At 39.9% G+C, this 20,091-nt stretch overlaps 6 protein-coding genes across 6 annotated transcripts; 2 read left to right on the top strand and 4 right to left on the bottom strand.

Moving 5' to 3' along the window:
- Window positions 1-12: 12 nt before the first annotated feature.
- LOC117781925 lies at window positions 13-796 on the bottom strand. The gene is made up of 2 exons (XM_034618809.1): window positions 359-796; window positions 13-305 (listed from the first exon to the last, which is right to left on the bottom strand). Exons 1-2 carry the CDS (start codon window positions 779-781, stop codon window positions 96-98), a joined length of 633 nt encoding a protein of 210 aa, XP_034474700.1. The 5' UTR covers window positions 782-796; the 3' UTR covers window positions 13-95.
- Window positions 797-1,084: 288 nt separating this feature from the next.
- On the bottom strand, window positions 1,085-5,499 carry LOC117781923 (probable aconitate hydratase, mitochondrial). Its single transcript, XM_034618806.1, has 4 exons — window positions 5,347-5,499; window positions 2,282-3,913; window positions 1,699-2,202; window positions 1,085-1,622 (listed from the first exon to the last, which is right to left on the bottom strand). The coding sequence occupies exons 1-4, from the start codon at window positions 5,377-5,379 to the stop codon at window positions 1,434-1,436; spliced, it is 2,358 nt and encodes a 785-aa protein (XP_034474697.1). The 5' UTR covers window positions 5,380-5,499; the 3' UTR covers window positions 1,085-1,433.
- A 325-nt stretch (window positions 5,500-5,824) lies between these two features.
- On the top strand, window positions 5,825-7,783 carry LOC117780552 (5'-3' exonuclease PLD3). The gene is made up of 2 exons (XM_034617119.1): window positions 5,825-7,207; window positions 7,266-7,783. Exons 1-2 carry the CDS (start codon window positions 5,945-5,947, stop codon window positions 7,542-7,544), a joined length of 1,542 nt encoding a protein of 513 aa, XP_034473010.1. The 5' UTR covers window positions 5,825-5,944; the 3' UTR covers window positions 7,545-7,783.
- A 273-nt stretch (window positions 7,784-8,056) lies between these two features.
- Window positions 8,057-8,585, top strand: LOC117780603 (NADH dehydrogenase [ubiquinone] 1 alpha subcomplex assembly factor 2). The gene is given in 2 exon segments (XM_034617197.1): window positions 8,057-8,105; window positions 8,108-8,585. Coding segments are annotated over 2 exon segments (450 nt in total). The 3' UTR covers window positions 8,509-8,585.
- Window positions 8,526-10,974, bottom strand: LOC117780601 (nucleolar complex protein 2 homolog). Its single transcript, XM_034617194.1, has 2 exons — window positions 9,907-10,974; window positions 8,526-9,853 (listed from the first exon to the last, which is right to left on the bottom strand). Exons 1-2 carry the CDS (start codon window positions 10,900-10,902, stop codon window positions 8,588-8,590), a joined length of 2,262 nt encoding a protein of 753 aa, XP_034473085.1. The 5' UTR covers window positions 10,903-10,974; the 3' UTR covers window positions 8,526-8,587.
- A 5,491-nt stretch (window positions 10,975-16,465) lies between these two features.
- LOC117780566 (ATP synthase subunit g, mitochondrial) lies at window positions 16,466-17,053 on the bottom strand. Its single transcript, XM_034617141.1, has 2 exons — window positions 16,921-17,053; window positions 16,466-16,859 (listed from the first exon to the last, which is right to left on the bottom strand). Exons 1-2 carry the CDS (start codon window positions 16,958-16,960, stop codon window positions 16,573-16,575), a joined length of 327 nt encoding a protein of 108 aa, XP_034473032.1. The 5' UTR covers window positions 16,961-17,053; the 3' UTR covers window positions 16,466-16,572.
- Between the last annotated feature and the right edge of the window lie 3,038 nt (window positions 17,054-20,091).

Genomic DNA, 20,091 nt, shown 5'->3' with positions numbered 1-20,091 from the left:
AAACAAAAGAAATGTAATAAAATCGAAAAAGGCTATATGTAAATATATTGTCGAATTTTATGAAGGCACAAAATATTCTTTGTTCATTCTTCGATTCATGTGGAGCGTTTCTTGCCCGTCGACTTTAGATTTTCAAAGGCTTCGGGTGTCAGGAGGAGGGTACTGCGTCGACGATTCCTTAAGCTTTCCATCGCTTTTAGCTTGTGTGAAAAAGAGACACGAGTCTTGGACTTTTCCCTTCCCATTCGCATACACTTGGCAGCGAGACTCTCTTGGGGCTGCTCCTCGGATTTATCCAGTGGCATCTTAAGCAAATATTAGTCAAATAAGTCTCGTAGTACATTTTAAATATACCTACAGTAGCTGTAGACGGTTGTAAGCTTTGGTCTTTTCTATCGAACATGTGCTTAAATAGGAAATGAAATTTATCCGAATAGCACAGCTTTCGCGGCAGCTCATCGACCTGGTTATAAAATTTGGCTTCCTGCTGGTGCACTTGCTCAAACTGGACTCTGTAGCGCAATATGTGTATTAACCGCTTCCATTTATCTACATTTGGAATGGGATTTAAAGGACTTATCATTTGGTTGGCAATCTCTTCCCACAGATTTTCCTTGAGAGCAAAGTTGAAAAAGTCCTTGTGATTTTCCATCCACAAACATTCGTGTTGGCTGTACAAATCGATGAGCTTGAGATACATTTGAAGTCGTCGCTTGTTACGCAAGCGATCCGATGTTGATGCTGAATTACTTGACTGAAGACGTTGATTTATGTTGGCCATAATGATTGCTTTAAAATTTAGACTATTTTGTTAATCGAAAATGGCATTAAAAACTTGAAATTATTTGAAAATAAATGTAGAGTTCAGTTGAGTTTGACATTTTATTTGTTTAATATCGCTAACAATCTATATTTAAACTTTTTATCTCATAATTGATACAATTAATTTAAACAAATGTTAATTTGGTATTGGGCGGTGGCGAGGGCGGGAGCGGGAGCAAGGGATGGGCGTGGTCATGCTCACATTGCCACTTATTGTCCGCTTTAGAAATGACAAAATGTCATTAAGTAAAAGAACCGGCGTTGGTTTTATTTTTTTTTTTTCTTCTCATACATATTTCTATAAATTTTATTCGCATGGTCAGCAAACAAATTCGCAAAGAAACACAGGTAATTAAAATAAGTTTGTCGTATATAATGTATGTAAAATTGTATATAAAACTGTTTCACAATTTGCTCGCAATCGTTCGATTACATCATTTACTATTAGCACTTTGACACTGAATATAATCTGAATAAAAAGCAATTCGAAAAAAACTAAAATAAAAGAACAATACCATAAACTGATTGCTTGCGTTTCAAAGTCGGGTATATAAGTAACTATATGTGTGTGAGCGTGTGTGTTTGTGTTTGAGGGGGTGGATGTAAGTAACTTATTGGGCCAACTCCTTCATGCGATTAAGAGCGCTGCCAGCCTTGAACCATCCAATCTGCAGGTCATTGAGTGTATGATTCAGCTTGATCTTATCGACCTTGTCGCCGTTCTTGATCTCGCATTCAACTTGTTTGCCAGGCGCCAAACCGTTCAGATTGACCAGCGAAATCTTGCTCGTGGGTTGAATCTAAAAATGCACCAAACATCAAACATGTTAAAGGCAGAACATTACTTGAATATAATTGTATATTTGTGTTATTTACCTTGTCGTAATCGGCTGGATTGGCAAAGGTCAGTGGAAGTAAACCCTGTTTCTTCAGATTGGTCTCGTGGATGCGAGCAAACGACTTCACAATGATGGCACGACCACCCAAATGACGTGGCTCCAGCGCAGCATGCTCGCGAGACGAGCCCTCGCCGTAGTTGTCATCGCCGATGGCGACCCACTTGATGTTGTTGGCCTTGTAGTCGCGAGCGACCTCGGGCACATTGCCCCAGCTGCCAGTGCGCTGATTCTTGATCTTGTTCATCTCATTGTTCTCGTAGTTGGTGGCGCCAATGAACATGTTGTTGGAGATGTTGTCCAAATGGCCGCGGAACTTGAGCCATGGTCCAGCCGCTGAGATGTGATCCGTGGTGCACTTGCCCTTGACCTTGATCAGAACGGTCATGTCCTTCAGATCCTGGCCGCTCCACTTGTCGAATGGCTCCAGCAACTGCAGGCGCGTTGATTTGGGATCCACAGCCACCTTAATGTTGTCACCGCTCTGTAAAAATCAATGAAAGTTCAAAAATGTAATTGTAGAAATCATTCTGATAAAGAAGCGGGTATAGAACGATACTTACAGGTGGGGGAGCAGTGTAGGTGTCCTGGCCGGGATCGAAGCCCTTGGCGGGCAGCTCGTCACCGAATGGAGCCTTCAGCTTGAACTTCTTGCCATCGGCGCCGGTGAGTTCATCGGTCATTGGATTGAAGTCCAGGCGACCAGCAATGGAGAGAGCTGTGACCAACTCGGGGCTGGTGACGAAGCAATGAGTTGCCGGATTGGCATCGTTACGACCGGTGAAATTGCGATTGTATGAGGTGACAATGGTGTTCTTTTCACCCTTCTTCACATCCTGACGATCCCACTGACCAATGCAGGGACCACAGGCGTTGGCCAACACAGTGCCGCCGAATTTGTCAAAGATTTCGGAGTAGCCGTCACGTTCAATGGTAGCACGAATCTGCTCCGAGCCGGGTGTCACATTGAATGGAATCTTGGACTTAAGGCCATGGGCCATGGCATCCTTGGCAATGCTGGCACATCGACCCATATCCTCGTACGACGAGTTCGTGCAGGATCCAATCAGGCCGACGCGAATGTCCATTGGGTAGCCATTCTTCTTCGAGTTCTCCGACAGCTTGCTAATGGGGTGACCCAAATCGGGTGTGAATGGACCGTTGACATGTGGCTCCAGTGTATCCAGATTGATCTCAATCAGCTCATCGTACTCGCAGTTGTTATCCGCGGTCAGCAGCTTGGAATGATACTTCTGGGCCTCTCCGGCAATACCGGCGCGGCCGGTGCACTTAAGGTAATCGGCCATGCGCTGGTTGAAGGGGAACAGCGATGTGGTGGCACCGATCTCAGCACCCATGTTACAGATGGTAGCCATGCCCGTGCAGGAGATGGAATCGACGCCCTTGCCGTGATACTCAATGATGGCGCCAGTGCCGCCCTTGACAGTCAAAATATCGGCAACCTTCAGGATGACATCCTTGGGCGAGGTCCAGCCGCTAATCTTGCCATTCAACTTGACACCAATCACCTTGGGACACTTGAGCTCCCAGGCAATGTCAGCCATGACGTCGACGGCATCGGCACCACCAACACCAATGCAGAGACCACCCAGACCACCGCCATTGGGAGTGTGAGAGTCGGTGCCGATCATCAACAGACCGGGGAAGGCATAATTCTCCAGGATGATTTGATGGATAATGCCGCTGCCTGGCTTCCAGAAGCCCAAGCCATACTTAGCGCATGTCGATGCCAAAAAGTCGTAGACCTCACGATTCAGATCCTTGGCACGGGCCAAATCCTTGACGCCACCGACCTGGGCCTCAATCAAGTGATCACAGTGCACGGTCGAGGGAACGGCCACCTTCTTCAGACCCGAAGAGATGAACTGCAGCAGAGCCATCTGAGCGGTGGCATCCTGCATGGCAACGCGATCGGGACGCAGGCGCAGATAGGATGTGCCGCGGACAATATCCTGATTTGCCGGATCATCCAAGTGGGAGTACAGCACCTTCTCGGACAAGGTCAGGGGGCGATTCAAACGACTCTTCACCACATCGAGACGCTTGCTCAGCTTATCGTAGGGCATATAGACGCCCGAGTCAAATTTCGACAGCGCCACCTTGGAGGCGGCATAGCAGGAAGCATGAAACTGACGCGCCATTGGATCCACGACATGTTTGCCCAGTTTGCACACCTGAGAATATCAATTGGACAAAATTAAACCAATTAGCACATTAAGCATTCATTAAAAACACTGTTTAAATAGAAACGGGCATATAAAGCTGTGTAGTGAATGCGAAATAGTTCAGATGAATGCGAGTACCCGAGGTTATTCACTAAATGGACTTTATTTGTTATTTATTTATTATTAAAAACAAAAACAGAATGATTTAAGCAGCTGCTAATAACATTTTTTTGTTGGGTAGCATACAATTACAAAATTAAAATGACTAAGTAACCGAGGTTATTTAATTATCAACAAACTTTGTGTTTTTAATAATAATAAATAAACATAATCAATAAACAAAATAAAGATTAAAACATCTTAGCTGCACTTTCACTTATATTGAAATGCTAATAACATATTTTATAGTGTATTTAGCATGACTGTTAGTTAACAGACAATGCACCACAATTTCACAATAAATCACAGTTCATGATCACTTGCCCATCGCTAATGTTATAGTTAAACCTTGTGATTGCTTGATTAACATATCACGGGCACTTATAGTATTAATTAATATGATTGATAGCGATAAGATAAACAACTGTGAAGCAGTTGAACAAGCAAAATACACAACAAAATAAATAAAAATGCATAAACATTTACTGCATTTACAGTGTATTACAGCACGTGATCCATGAATAAAAACAAAACAAAAATTGGCAATAAAAAATGAATTACGTCAAAAGGTCATTAACTTATTGCCAGAACTAATAATAATGCAATGCGTGGCACACTCATAATGTATATGTACATATACTTAAATTTAAATAAAATGTTTCCACTCGTTGAAGTGGAAAAGTACGTGACGAGATCGTGATAAAGTGGTACAGTTAAAAGCATTGCGAAATTTTATATAAGTATTAATTAAACGTATTATCAAACTGTCACAAGATAAGAACAAATTCGAGAAAGATATATGACTGTCTGGCTTTCCCAGCGGTTCCCAGTTGAGTAACAGATGCTTATGTAAAATGTACAAATTAAACGTTGTTTAATTGTTGCAAATGTTGCATGCTACGACACACACACACAAAAACACACAGAAGCACAAAAAATTGTCCACTATTATTTTTATTAACAATATGCAAACACAAGAAACTCGATTAGGTAACAACTTTAGACTCGTTTTTAGGTTAGAAAAGCGCATCGCGAAAATTACAATTTAAATTGCGATTGTGTTTAATTGTCCTGTTGATTTGCATACGAAAATAAATCATTTTGTAGTTTGCACATTTTACGCAAATCGTTACTGGAATTAAATAGTGTTATCAGCTTTAATTTCAGGTGTGTGTCTGTGTGCCTATATATACATATATATATATATATATTTATATGTGTATGTGTGGATGCACTTAATCCCGTTCCCTGGAAACTGCGACAGGGTAATTGGCATCACGTACCTGTGCCTGAGCGCTCATTAATCTCACTGCCATAATTACGCGCTTTTGAATATATTCAACTATTTATAAACACTCGAAATTTTGCGTAGAACTTTTAAACTAGAACCCAGTCGTACATCAAAATTTTCAGCCCTCTCAGCCGGAAGATTTTAACACAGACTGAGCGCAAATCGCAAAAGTTGCTGGCGGCGAGGGTGACATCGTATTAGAGATGAGCAGTAACCATCGCTGTGGCTCGATAGTAGGCTATACAAAATTATTAATTACAATGGCATTTAATAACTTTAAGCGAAACGTAATGCCTGCTAGCTTAAAAATCGGTTCGCATAACTGTCGAAATTTATTAACTGACGTCTATTTAAAATTTTATATTATAAAAGTCACTGTGACATTTGTTACTATCGCAACACCTCCAACTTGTATGTAATCGTTATCGATAAAAGCATATGTCATTAATCAACACTATTGGACTGTTTTGTTTGCGTGGGCGATGGGCGGGCGCAACCATTTGCCACAACTGTGCGAATAATAGATCAGTTAAAACAAATTAGAAACTATCTAGAAATGCACAGTAGTCGTCTTAGTGTTTCCTCGAGCAATGTCGGATCGTCATCAACGTGGCTGTATGCCAGACGCAGCCGTGGATTATCAAGCAGTGCCGTTACATGCAGATGCAACGGCTGAAATTATCAATCGAAATTCAAACTCAACAACAACAACAAAATCAACATCATATTGCAGGCGTCCCACGACGCCAGCAGTGGATGAAGAACGTGCCTTGTGCTGTGTGCACGGCTACATTATACCCGTCCTAATACTATTTGTGCTTGTGCTAATTGTGTTGTTGTTGCCGTGGGAGACGTTAAACCGACATACAGACATAAACACCCCCGTTGAGCTCCCGTTGCCTTGTCAACTGCAATTGGTGGAGACTTTGCCCATTGGCCTAAACTATTCGCAGGGTAGTCCAAACTTCCTCAGTACGTTCGAGGCGTGGCAGCTGCTGTTGGACAAGGCAAAAGCCAGCATTGATATTGCTGCACCCTATTGGACACTACGGGGCCTGGACATTAACGATACGAGCACTCGACCCGGCGAGCAGCTTTTCCAGCGATTGCTCTCGAATGGTGATGCGGGAAAACCAAAGTTACGCATACGTATAGCGCTTAACAAGAGCTTGGAGAGCTATTGGCACGCGGATGCCAAGATCTTTGCCAACTATGGTGCCGCACAAATTGTGGCTGTCAAGCTGCCCCACAATGGAGCACTGCACACCAAGCTCTGGATCGTGGATGGCGAACACTTCTATTTGGGCAGTGCGAACATGGACTGGCGTTCGCTGACCCAGGTCAAGGAACTAGGCGTGCTTGCCCAGAACTGTCCCGAATTGACACGTGATTTGTCCAAGATCTTCAAGGCATATTGGCAAATTGGCAGCAATAAAGATGCTTCCATACCCAACCAGTGGTCATGGCTATTTCAATCCAATTACAATCAACGTCGTCCCTTGTTTATTCGAGTGAATAGAAACTATACAATGAGTGCTTACATTTCAAGTGCACCTCCGGCACTTACTGCCACTGGACGCACTAATGATCTGGACGCCATTCTCCATTGCATAGAGACTGCTAGTGAATTTGTGCATATTGCCGTCATGGATTATTTCCCTTTAACCGTCTATGGCTCCAACGTGGAGTATTGGCCTCCCATTGACAATGCGCTGCGGAAAGCAGCTGTGGAGCGAGGTGTGGCTATTAAGTTGCTGATATCCTGGTGGAAGCATTCGGATCCCAACGAGGACAACTATCTGCGTTCACTGCAGGAGTTGTCCACCTCAAACCAACAAATAGACATACAAATTGTGAGTACAATTGAACAATTCATATAACCCATCAATTAATTATCAATTTAAATTCTAGCGCCGCTTTGTTGTGCCGTCGGACGAGCAACAATTGAAAATACCCTTTGGCAGGGTTAATCATAATTCCTATATGGTCACCGAAAGGATTGCATACATAGGCACCTCCAATTGGTCTGGCGAATACTTTACCCACACAGCTGGCGTTGGTCTCGTCTTATCCGATGTGGATTTTGAGAATAATACACAGAGTACATTGCGCGCAGATGTTTTTAATGTATTTGCACGTGATTGGTATAGTCCATATGCCCTGCCACTGAAACCTAATTTGCATATTTAAATTATTTTAAGTTTCGCGCGCTGCTAATTGTCAATTGGTTGTTTTACAACACTGCCACTGACAGCTGCTGAATGTCATAACAAGCAATCAATTCCAACCTCAATTAATAGTTAATGTGAAACAAATGTTTTTTTAAATGTCAACTATTTTTATATTTTGCAAACATAAATATTAAGGCAAAGATGTATTTGATGTACCCGAATAACAGTTCATATGCGTTGTTACTGAAATGTTTTTAATTTGAGTAGTACAATTTTTTTGCGTTTCATTCTTAAGGAACTTTACAGCACATGAAAAAAAAAGGCAGCAGGCTAATTAAGAAATCCGGCGTCGTTTTACTGGAAAGAAACGCTCCGGAAGTTGGTCAAGGAACAAACTTGCATTTTTGAATTTCTATAAGTTTCGCGCGCTTCTATTTGTCAGTCACTCGTTTTACAGCACTGCCACTGACAGCTGATTAATGTCATAACAAAAATCGATTCCAACCTCAAAAAATAATAAACATTAAAATTATGGCAAATAAGCCGACGCGTGATCTTTTGGGCATTATTTGGCAAAACTTTTGCGCTCACTGCGTCCGCGACAGTATCGTGGCAATCTCATAGGCGAGGATTACTTTGGCAACAAATACTATGAGATTCCCGCCAATCCATCGATTGGCAAGCGAAAGCCTTCCCGTTATTTCGAGCCCGTTGACAAGGATGCCTTTGATCAGGAATTGACGGCCGAGTGGGAGGCGTGGCTGCGTGGACGTCGTGACGATCCGCCCACCCGAGAGGAGCTTGTCAAGAATCTGCAAATCATGGACATGAAGAAACGCAATGCGGCCCAGTTGGATGCACATAATGCCAAGGGAAAGGACGAGGGGGCGCTGCCCAAACAGGTGGAGGGGGAAACAATTGGCACGTTTCCCAAGTACAAGGATTACGATATGATACCCGGCAAACATTCAACAAAGAAATGAAACTTATGTTATTTTTTTCGAATTAATTTGTAAATATATATATGTATTTCTAGATTATGTTAATGCTAGCACAAAGTGTTTACCAATCATTCAAATCCAAATCCTTGACAATATCCACAGCCGTTGCAGCCTCATCATAATCATCTGCTGCCTCTTCGGTTACCGCTGGCTTCGTTGGTTTCTCCCGCTTCTTTTTGTCCGCCTTGGGTTTCTTTGCCTTGGGTTGTTCCACCTCCAGCTCGGAATTGTCATCGTCGTCATCATCTCTGGGTATGCCAACTTCCTCATCTTCCGAGTCCGATGGGAACAGCTCCAGCTCGCCATTCTCATTGCGCACTGGGACACCAGTCTTTGCCGCCGGTCGCTTCAGCTTGGGCACATCATAGTCGGCATTGATGTCATCGACTTGAGCCGCTTGGCGTCGCTTCTTCGTCTCGTGCGTCTTCAGCCAGCTGGTGTAGTAGATGTCCAATGGAGTGCGCTTGTTGCGCACCTGCTGTTCCCAGGCCTGCACAGCCTTTGCATCCTTCAGGTCAAAGTTGACGCTGCTCTTGCCACGCTGCTGCTCGATGAAGCGACCACTTTCCTGAATCTTCTCCAGCAACTGCTTCAGCTTGCGCGTGTAGTTGGCATTGCGGCACTCCTTGAGATATGCCTTGATGGCCATGACCACCGGCACGACAAGATCGCTGAACGCCAATGTGGCCGATTCGTGGGCCAAATACTCCAAGAGGAGACCACACACCTGCTCTACGACCTCATCACGGAATCCGTTCTCCGCCAGCTGTGCCTTGTTCAGACGCAAGATGCAGGTGAATTGCAATGGCTTCATGGACACTGATGTGTGCTTGCGATTGAAGGTGTTGCTCCTTAGCACCTCCACAATCAATGGCAATATGGGTATAAACGTGTTCGTCTCCTTGGCCAGCGAGATGAGCGACTGCAGACAATGGAAACGCAATGGGAAATACTGTGCCGTCGGGATAAGCCGAATGACACCAGTTGTGATAGTAACCAGTGGATAAACCAATGGCTGCAGTTGCGGCTTATTCGTGCTCGCTCCAAGTAGATCCGCCCAGAGACGCAGTGAATTGATATACTGCCAATTGTAGACGGCCTGGAAGCTGTCCTTCTTCTTCAGTATGACCGCATTGCGCAGATGAATGGCCAGCTGACGGATGTAGAGAAAGGCGTGCTGATAGCTAACATTCAAGTCCAGGGCGAACATCTCCACCAGCGAGCGACGCATAAAGTTAATTCCCGGCAATGTGTTGGGCGAGACGAACTTGGAATTCCGCACATACGCCAGATACATGGCCTTGAGCACGTGATTCAGCATGGTGGCCTGCAAAGGGTACAAATCAGTTTCAAGCAATCCCGGATTAACTGACAACTCACCTGCTGTTTACGTGTGATTTTCAGGATGCACAAAAAGGATAAAACTCGCACCGTTTCATCACCCGTTGCCCAGAGCACAATCAGACGCTTAAGTATGGTCTTGCCCAGAGCCGTGAAGGGCGCCACCATGCCGGCCATCTGATGCAGATGCTTGAGCAGCACATTGAGTATATTGGAGCTGGACACTTGTTCCACGAGCCGAATCAGATCCGTGAGATAATAACGCAGACAACCGCGCACCTTGACCCACTTCTTGTGCTTGTGCAGCGGCAGACTGCTGTTGGGCTTGACACCCAGCATTCGGATGATCGCCGGCTGCAGATGGAGCACACACAACTGGATGACACCATTGAAGGCGGCAGCGCCCACAACTTTGTAAGCAGCGGCATTCGCCTGTTCACCCTCAGCGTCAGCGCTGATGCTGGCCAGGGCCGAATTGAAGGCCTGTATCACCTGACGCACTGTCTCAATGGGCACATTGGGTTTGCCCAGCTGCAGTTCCCATTGACGTAACAGATTCAGTGTGATCTTTTGCACTCCACCGGCTGTCGTCTCCTCGTCATCATCGTCACCTTCGAAATCACTCTCATCGCTGCCAACAGCCAGATCATCGCTGGGCTTATGGTATTTCTCATCATCCTCGTCGCTCTCTTCCTCGCCAGCTTCTTTCACCTCTTCTTCGTTGTGATCTTCATCGTCGTCGTCGTCGTCATCGCTGTCCATAAGATTGAAGTCCAAGAGTTCCTTATCGTTCTTTTGCAGAAAATCATAAAACTCCGGATCTAGATCCTTAAGACCTTCCAAATCCTTTTTGTGAGACTTCTTTGTCACTTTCTTCTTTGGCCGCTTCTCATCTTTGTTTTCTGACTTTTGCTTAACCGCTTTCTTTGCTACTTTCGAGACTTTAGACTTCTCGGACTGCTTCTTTTTCTTGATAGCATCCTTTTTGGGCTTAGTTTTGTCCAAAGTCTTTACTTTCTTCGTTGCCAACTTCATTATTTTTACCGAAAATTAAAATTAAGTTAAAACACACGTGCGTACCTTGTTATTTCGAACCACTGTTGTCAGCTTAGCTTTTTTAAAGCTAGATCTGGCTAATTTTAAAGGTCGTTTGCTGAAATAATTTCAAAATTGCTATTAGCTGGAAATCTGGCTATTTTAAATATATATTCAGCTTAGTTTTACTATTAATATTTTAAGTAAAACTGTATTTATTTATTTAACTAAAAAATTGGCAGCAGTGTTTCGAACAGAGCAGCATCAAAAGTTGCCATTTATTTTAACGTTGCCAGATTTTAAATTCTGATCTAGTTAATTTTAAATTTTTCCTTCATTTTTTTTAAGTTTAAACGTAGAATTTTAAAAATTTTTGGCCAGTTTTTGTTAAAATTTCATCAAATTCTTGGATTTTACTAAATTAAACTTATTAACACACTTATCCTCCTAAAGCACAACGAACATTCAGCATTCATAAACAATCACCTTTATTTTATCCAATTTTGAAATAAAAATTTGCGTTAAATTAACAATTTGTTGCCAAATTATTGCTTACAAAACGTAATAATTTAAATTGCTCGCCGTTTTGCAGATTTTTATACTGTTAAATGAGGAGCAAATTTTTAATGAGGAGTAGCGTGGTCGCGAGTGTGACAAAAGATGGCGTTGCATATATTTTTTTTATGTTTTTGACTTTTTACCTAAAACGGTACGACTTGCCAGACTGGAACATTTTGCAGAATGTTCACCTTTTTAGAGGAAAATAAAACTGATTCTGGCTGGAAACCATCTAAATTGGTTTTTCTAGGTTGCGCAGTTGAAAAAAATACAGCAATTTTGGTATTTTTCTAGCAAATGAACTTTGAGAAATGTCAGAGCTAGCTATAAAATAGCTAAGTTGGCAACAGTGTCCGTCACTCAACATAGCTGCTATTAACAGAGCTCTGTTAGCAGCGATGGACAGAGTCGGTCGCTCGATAAGTTTTCGATAGACTTGCCGGCTACTCAAATTTAAATTTAAATAGAAATTATCAATTCAAAATGGTCGACCATTAAATTAATAAACATTCTATTGTATTTTAATAATTAAATTTATAATATTATATACAGCTTAGGTGTAGTTACTTTTTAATCTTTCTAAGGCCATAACCTATTTTATTGCGCTGCAATTAATCAGTTCATAAGGTAGATTAACTGATGGAATGATTAAAGAGGCGTTGACCAAAACAAATTTTACTATCATTTCTCGGTTGCAGTTATGCTTCGGGGCCACACATCTGGTCAACTGCCGTTACAAGTTGTTGTTGCTGTAATATTGAGACTGAAAACGAGAGTTAGGCTTATAAGTGGAGCAGGGGGGGCTGTTTGCCTTGATCACCGGCATTCGCAATTATTAATAGAAAAATTCACGTAATGTTAGAAAGAAAAATACTTGATACGACAGACCAGCTTAAATAATTGTATGCAAACACTTTGAGATCCGTTTGAATGAACACCTACGTTGCCCCCTTGAATTCCAGTTGCAGTTGTTGAGAGAGTCGACCGATATTCATACTCTCCAGTGTCTAGACATCCCCTAGGCCTGCCTGGTATAGTACAAGTGTTACGAAATTGCAAAGTGAGTTTTAAATGGAATGAATTTGCAAACATGATAAGCGAAAAGCCCAAACAGCCGCCGCTTCAATAAAAGTGTCAAACATCTACCGTCTCTGAGGTCTTCCAATAGTGAGTGCATTGGCAGTTGTCTTGGCCACCGCCCACAGTCTTAGCAGCAGAGAGAGAGGTGAAGGGGGAGAGGAGGGGGGAGAGGGTGCTGAGTAAACAGCAGTAGCAGCAAAACAAGAGTCGGCGCCGTTGTTGTTACCGTGTCATGTTGGCAGCCAAGCCCAATACCAATTGGCCATAAATCTTGTCCAGCCAGTTGCCTGTGGTTGTTGTTGCTGTTGTCGTTGTTCGCTGCCATTCACTTTTTTTTGCGTATGTGCACGCAAAACGCATGACGCAGTTGAGTTTGAGAGATTGGAGGCAAAAACCAAATGGAAATCATTTCCTCCTCCGTCACACACAAGTTCAAGTTTACGCACTGCAATCGGAAAATCGCAAAAACTCAAATAAAAAATATGCTTCCTGCTTTAGTCGGAATCACAACGCACTTTTCAGGTTTTGCACGCAGAATGGAATTCAAGTTGGCCCACTGAATGTGGCCAAGAGCTCAGTGCCGCAAGATTAGCAGTCAGCCAAGGCCGAAACAAAGTCATTTGGGCCAACGCATAACGCATTTGCTTCGTTGCTCACTGTTTCTCGGTTGCTGCCGGTTTCTCGATCTGGTTTTGGCCATTATGCAGTTTTGGCTTTCGTTATTGTCTTACCACTCATTGCAGTTACTTGTTTATGTTTGTGTTCATGTGATCATGATAGAGCGTGGGCGACACTATGAATTACTGAATAAGGTTAATGGACTAACTTATCCAAACAGTGCATTGAGTGTTGTACGAGTATGAGTATACACGTAAGTATGTGAGGTGTGTTATTTCAATTAGTTGATTTTATGGAACATTATTAAGCTAAAGCTAAATTGTAGTTTAATGATTTTTTGATGACGAGTTAATAATGACAGATCGAATTTAATTTCGTTAAATTTAAATGCATGAACAAGAAAATTTACTTGACAGAATGATTTTATTCCCTATTTCGGACAATATAATATAGATATTTAATAAACAAGAAGAAACCCCACAAACATTTCACTCAATTAAAGACATTGCTGATTAAATTCTATGTTTTGAGAAATAAATATAAATATTATACTACAAGTATACGATATTAGAGTATAAGAAAAATTTATAGCTAAATACCTGAAAGTATTTTTCAATAAAAATACATATACTTTTATAATCAACTACAATTATAAGTAGATGAAATAAATATTTCTTTCCGCACAATTTATACACAAGTTTGACTATATAAATAATAAAAATACAAATCGATTTAGCTGAATATAACGTGTAAGTGGACCGTTAAATTAAAAAATAAAACAATAAGAAATCTTGAATTAAATAATAATCAATCTATTTTATGCGAATACTACAGTTATGCCAACATAAAATAATACATAAGGATCAAGTGAGCAGTTTATAGCTCATATTCAGCTTTAGGCGCGGCACTTCGCTTCCTCAACTCATTCAAAATGTTAACTAACTTTTATTGTGGTGGTAACCACCTGTGGATCAACCTGCAAATCTGTTTATAGTCAGTAAAACTTGTTGCACCCCCAATAAAGTGTGTTTCTTGCAGCTTGCTTGATTTGTGGCATTCGCATATTTTATATTTTGTTGCAAAGTCGTCAAGTCAATGCAATTGGCATCCCAGTTCCAATCCCAATCCAAATCCAAATCCAATCGAATGCCACTTGGAATCGTTGGAGCGTGTGCACTTCAGGCATTTAAATTGGCCATAGAACGTGTTAGGTAAATGAGAATACTTGATCGTAATACTACTTACTCTCAGTTCTCTCTGTACGTTGTGACAGTTGTCAAGTGGTTAATTATCGAGTTAACTTAATGGGCATTAACAGCGCTTACCATCATAAATATAATTGGATTAATTACGCCAAGATATAGATTGTATTTATAAATCATTAATGAATATTAATAATTGAAAGTAGTCAATAAATTTGGCTGTTTTCAAAATATTTAAGAAAATGCAATTTCAATATTTATCTCGAAGTCCAATAAGTATTATCTATGAGATATTGATTTTGACCTCAAAATAACTAATCCTTTATATCTCTGAGACGTTAACTAAAAACTAAAGAGCAAGACCTATTTTAACATTCATTGCTAAAGTTAACTTGGACCTGTTCTGTTAGTTAAATGAGAACGTAAGTGGACAATGGAAAGTTCCTAAACATGTATAACAAAACTGAATAATATTTCAAATTTTTTAGTCTGAAGTAGTCATTTAAATTAATGTAGAAATAATTTCCCAAAATTTGAATTTTCTAAAATGCCTTATATTGTTATTATGCCCATTTACAGGGTAAAATTATTGCATATTTAAGTTGCAGTTGCCGCAATAGCTCGGAGGCCACCCACTTAAGTTGCTACAATTAATTAAATCGAATGCATTTAATTCGATTATTTGCAAACATTAAATTAATACAAAGAACAATAAAGCGAGTTCGACTTTTAGCTACCCTAAAGTTGACCACTTACTTTATATGCATATACTTCATTATAACTTATTATAAATATAGTATGCAATAGTTTATATCAAATAAATGTATCCATTAAATAAGTTTCCTTGATGTAGGGTATGCGATAGGTAATGAGTAACATGGCAAGGTGTTGGCGGCGTGGGTGGAGAAGGCATTGCGCCAACTTGCAGCACAATCGAACACTGCCAGTGGTTTTTTGTTGCCACATGCTGGTGGCAACTTGCAACAATCAAAGAGTCGACAACAGCAACTGCCTAGTCTCTGATCAGGCCGGGGCCAAATTGAATTCCAACGTGGCTAACATTGATTATGCCAGATTAAGACCAGACCAGACCAGGCACAATTCCCCGCCCAACCGGACTGGGCCATAATTAGTTTATTCTTTTTATGCGATTTTAATATGGAATTCGCATTTATCTAACTGCCGCTCGTTCCAAAAGTGGGCGTTAAAAATTTTCAACAAAAAATTAGTGAATGATAAGGACTTTGAATGCAACATTGTCATGATGCAATCATGGCAAGAGATTGCGGCTAGCTCCACTTGTTGGCGGAACTACGAGGGTGGGCTGATAAGTCCTCAGGAAATTTTTTATTTTTTTTTAAATAAATGTTATTCTCTATAAGTAATTCACTTTATTTAAATGTCCTATAGTTTTTTTTGGTTCACAAATAAAAAGCCTCCTCAAAATAGGTTTATTTCCTTAAAATCTTTTTCTATTTTTTTGTTGTTTAATACTATAAAATATAGCTGTGACTATAGTTCATAAAACTTAAGCAGCCATTAGTTGATGAATTACAGTATCCAACAGATTTATAATTTTGTTGTAATATTTCTTGTCTCTTATTTAGATCTTGACCTTAAAATTCAACCAAAATTGAATTGTACTTCATGAAACTTAATCAGTTATCAGTTGAGTTACACCATCCAAGAAAATTATAATTTGTTTAAACATTTTTATTTGTTAGCCAACCCTCGTAACGGGCTGGATTGGGCGACTTTTGTTATTAAAATGCCATAGAAATTGGGCCAAATGTTGAATATCTGTGTTGTTGTTGTTCTTGTGTGCCGAGTGCGACATGTGCATTGTTTTGAATTATGCAATTGCCCGGGTGTCAAGCTGATTTATGCCACTTGGCTGACCACGGCTTAAGGGGCGGGGTGGGGCAGGGCGGAACGGACCGGAGGGTTAACGCCTTGCCGCTTGGACGCCTCCTGCTGCACGTCACGTAGCAGTTGACCAGCTGAGCCGTGTCCAAGATCAATGCCAGTCCCAGCTCAGATTTGCATGTCCACGTTTGGAATTTTAAGGCGCGGCATATTTAATAAATGGGCGAAACGATATGAACTTATGATCCGTGAATTGCTGCAGCTTTTTTATTTATTAATGTATGCATGTATGGATGGAAACGTAGAACAGAGAAATACGAGAATGTAATTGCCCATCTGTTTCTTTCTAGACTTTGTAGCCGACAAGGTGACGGCGTCCAATTACCTCGCCCACAAAGAACCAGGTGATCACCTCAATGGTGACCAGTGTATTTAGCCAAGCTTCAGCCACGGTCACTTGACCAAGACGCTTGCCCGACGACTTGAAATCCTTTCCGGCCGTCTTGGCCGCTTTGGCCGCCTGCTCGGCTGACTTGCGAAAATTCTTGAAATCAGCTGGTGTCGGTGGCGACAACTCCACCTTGGCATAATACATGAATTCATCAAAAAGTGGACGAGCCTGTGCCTTTGCAGCTGAGCAGAAATTAATAAATTATTATTTTCATGATTATCAATTCCTCGATAACGAACTTACTATTGATAAGACCAGTAAGTCTAGCGCCTAGTGTGGCCATTTTGATAAATTCTTGAAAGCGTAAATAAAAAGCTTTACAAAATTGTGTGCTTTACACGTTGAAAATATTTTTTGTCAAGTCAAATATAGAAAATCTAACGGAGCTGTCAAGCACCAGGGCTACAAAACAAGTATAGGAATGATTGAAATGAAACAACAATCATTCAAGGCACATTTTGTTGGTATTTTATTTGCTTAAAATATTTTCCGATGATTTAAAAAAATACGTTTATGCAAGCTATCAACTGTAAAAACATTTACGACACATTTTGTTTGTACCCTTTCTTTTGTTTTTAATATATTTTGATGTTTCAATACAATTATATTTTGTAAAATTTTTAAATTGTAAAAATATTAAAAATAAAATGTAAAATAAAATACAATTATTAAATAGAACAAATAGTACAAATCGTTAAAATATTTTACATTTTGTATGGTTTAATTTTTTAAAAATATATTTTGATGTTTAAATACTTATATATTTTGTAACATTATGAAATTGTTAAAATATTAAATGTGAATTGTAAAATAAAGTACAATTACTAAATAGAAAATATAAATTGTTCAAATATTTACGACTATATTTTGTAAGGTTAATTTTTTTTTTAAATATATTTTAATATTTATTAAATATACATTGAAACACTTTTAAATTCTTAAAATATATTTATTTATAAATACTTTCGCCTACATATGAAACAATTTCAGCACAACTTGCTTGTCTATGCCCAAGCTACAAGAACAACACCTGCAATCAATGTAAATGTGTCCAAAATTTGCATAATCGTTCACGCTGACCGCTTGCTTTACATGTTTCATGGAAACCTGCACCAATTAGCCGATTTTGGGGCGATAACTGACCGATCATTACAATGCAAGACAAGATTATTATTAGGTAAGCACTTCATGCTAAAAATCTCCACCCACTTTTTAGAAAATAGCAGCATAGCAACACAATAAAAGCACGAAACAATGAATGGGATGATCACGATTAGAGGCAATGTGAACCGATGAATATTATGGGCTCAAGCAAGTCTATTTCATCATAAGTTGGCCAGTTCAATTGTAGTATAATCTAAATCAAATAAAATTCGTATTAATTAATAAGAGTCGACTTCTCAGTAAGTGCTTTTTTATTTTCTAAGGTTATAAATATTAATATTGGTACGGTATTTGCCGTAATAACGCAAGTTTACGACATTCCAAACCCGTTATAGCCCTCTGCAAAATACTATTAAATGTGATTAATGCAGAATTTTTGCCAGCTGTTTTTAATTTGTTCTAGTCTTGTAATAAAATAGCAAACTCATTTAAAGTCTTAAATTGTCTTTGACTTCTTGACCCTCGTTAAAAAAGGTAACCGTGTTAAATTTGATTTCCATCTTGTGTCAATTTCAAGTTGAAGTTGCAATTGACCACTAAGGCAACTATTTCGAGTACTTTTTAAGTCAGCTGGTAGTAAGTGTCCAAATATGGAAATTTAGTTCACCAATTTGATTTGCTATTTTGCATTTTTATTGTTTGCCGAATGCTGACAGCGTTTGATTTTATTTATTTTTGGGCGTTGCCCGAGCACATGCCTTCCTACTTTGGAACTAGCGATATGCTTGCTGTAGCTGCAATTGTTTATTGAGAGCACTGAGAAAAATCTAAATTATTTTAATTTTATTGAAAAACACTTAGATACGAATTATCTTTCAACTTTACAAAGACTTCTAAATCTAATTTAGTCTTACGAACGACCCTTTTTTCGACTTTGATTTCGTATGTAAAAAAAAGGCTCAAAAACACAAAATGACAAAAGAGAAAAAAAACTTTATAAAAAATTTGAATGGTGATTTGCTCGCAGATTCAAACATTATGAGCTCCTTTTTTATCTTAGTATTCTTTAACTTTTTTTGTGCTCCGGCTTTAATACCCTAACCACTTTCCTAGCTATTTACCGTTACATACACCTGGGACATTATAATAATTTTTCTGCATTAAATATGTTGGCATGTATTTACTTTTCAAAACTAGAATTGCAAGAAATTTTCAACGTTCTTTTTGCAAATCTGTAACGGTCACACATATAATCTACTATAAATTTTTCTTAATTTTTCAAAATCTAACCTTATTCTCCTTCAGGAATACCCTAAATATGTGAAAAAAACTGTACTACTGGAGTTGGATTGAATTGGAACTGAATGAGAAAAAACGCAAATGAGCTAAGGAGCTTTATTGATCGCATATCGATTACAGTTAATGCACATCACTTGTGACGTCGCAAACTGTTCTTATGAAATTAACGTTAAGTTCGAATTCATTTAAATTCTGTCCATGAGTATTTAAAGTCAAAATTATCGATTTCGATTATGATGCATAAAATGAACAAACGGAAATACAACTATTTTTCTAGCAGTGCAGGCACGCGACTATTTATTGGTGTGTGTCAGTGTGATATATAATTAAAATTATTCTGACAATCACAATAACAACGCTTAGTATGCAATTGCTGCAAGCGTCGAGGTAAACATTGGGCTGCTCTTTTGGGAGATGGGAGGGAGCGGGTAACGGTTGCGGCCCATTGCCGCAGGTCTTTTGCTTATGGCTTTTAAATGTGTTTGCGGCTTTATCAATATAATTTCGTTTGTTGTTGTTACAATTTTCGTGTTTTCGATTGGCTTTGCCGATAGTTTTCAGTGCAAGTATGTGTGTGCTTTGTTGTTTGTATGTTTCCTTCGGCTCTAAATTCTTGCTTATTGCAATTTGCGCAACAATGCGAATTCCGCCCCCGCCCCCGCACCACCAGATGCTCCAGAGACTCCGACACCACCCAGCTGATCTCTGCCGGACGATTTGACGCTGCGACTGCGACGGCGACGACGACTGCGACTGCGCAGCTGGGCAGTGAAAGGCTGGCAGCAAAGCGCAAGGCATTAGATTAGTGTTGTCAACTCTTTAAGTACGAATAAAGCTACAAAAATATTTAAAAAAACCTACAGAAAGTTACGAAATCTGCAAGAAAGCCAGAAAATTGGACAGGAAGGTAACATGCAAGAAAGAAAGAAAATAGGCTAAAGAGGTAACATGCATTAAAAGACAACTATTACACTATAAAGCATATACATATGTTCTAAAGTAGTACTAACA

The sequence above is a fragment of the Drosophila innubila genome (genome assembly GCF_004354385.1).
Source record: "Drosophila innubila isolate TH190305 chromosome 2L unlocalized genomic scaffold, UK_Dinn_1.0 4_B_2L, whole genome shotgun sequence".
Classification (NCBI taxonomy): domain Eukaryota; kingdom Metazoa; phylum Arthropoda; class Insecta; order Diptera; family Drosophilidae; genus Drosophila; species Drosophila innubila.
This window is presented reverse-complemented; position numbering and strand designations above follow the sequence as displayed.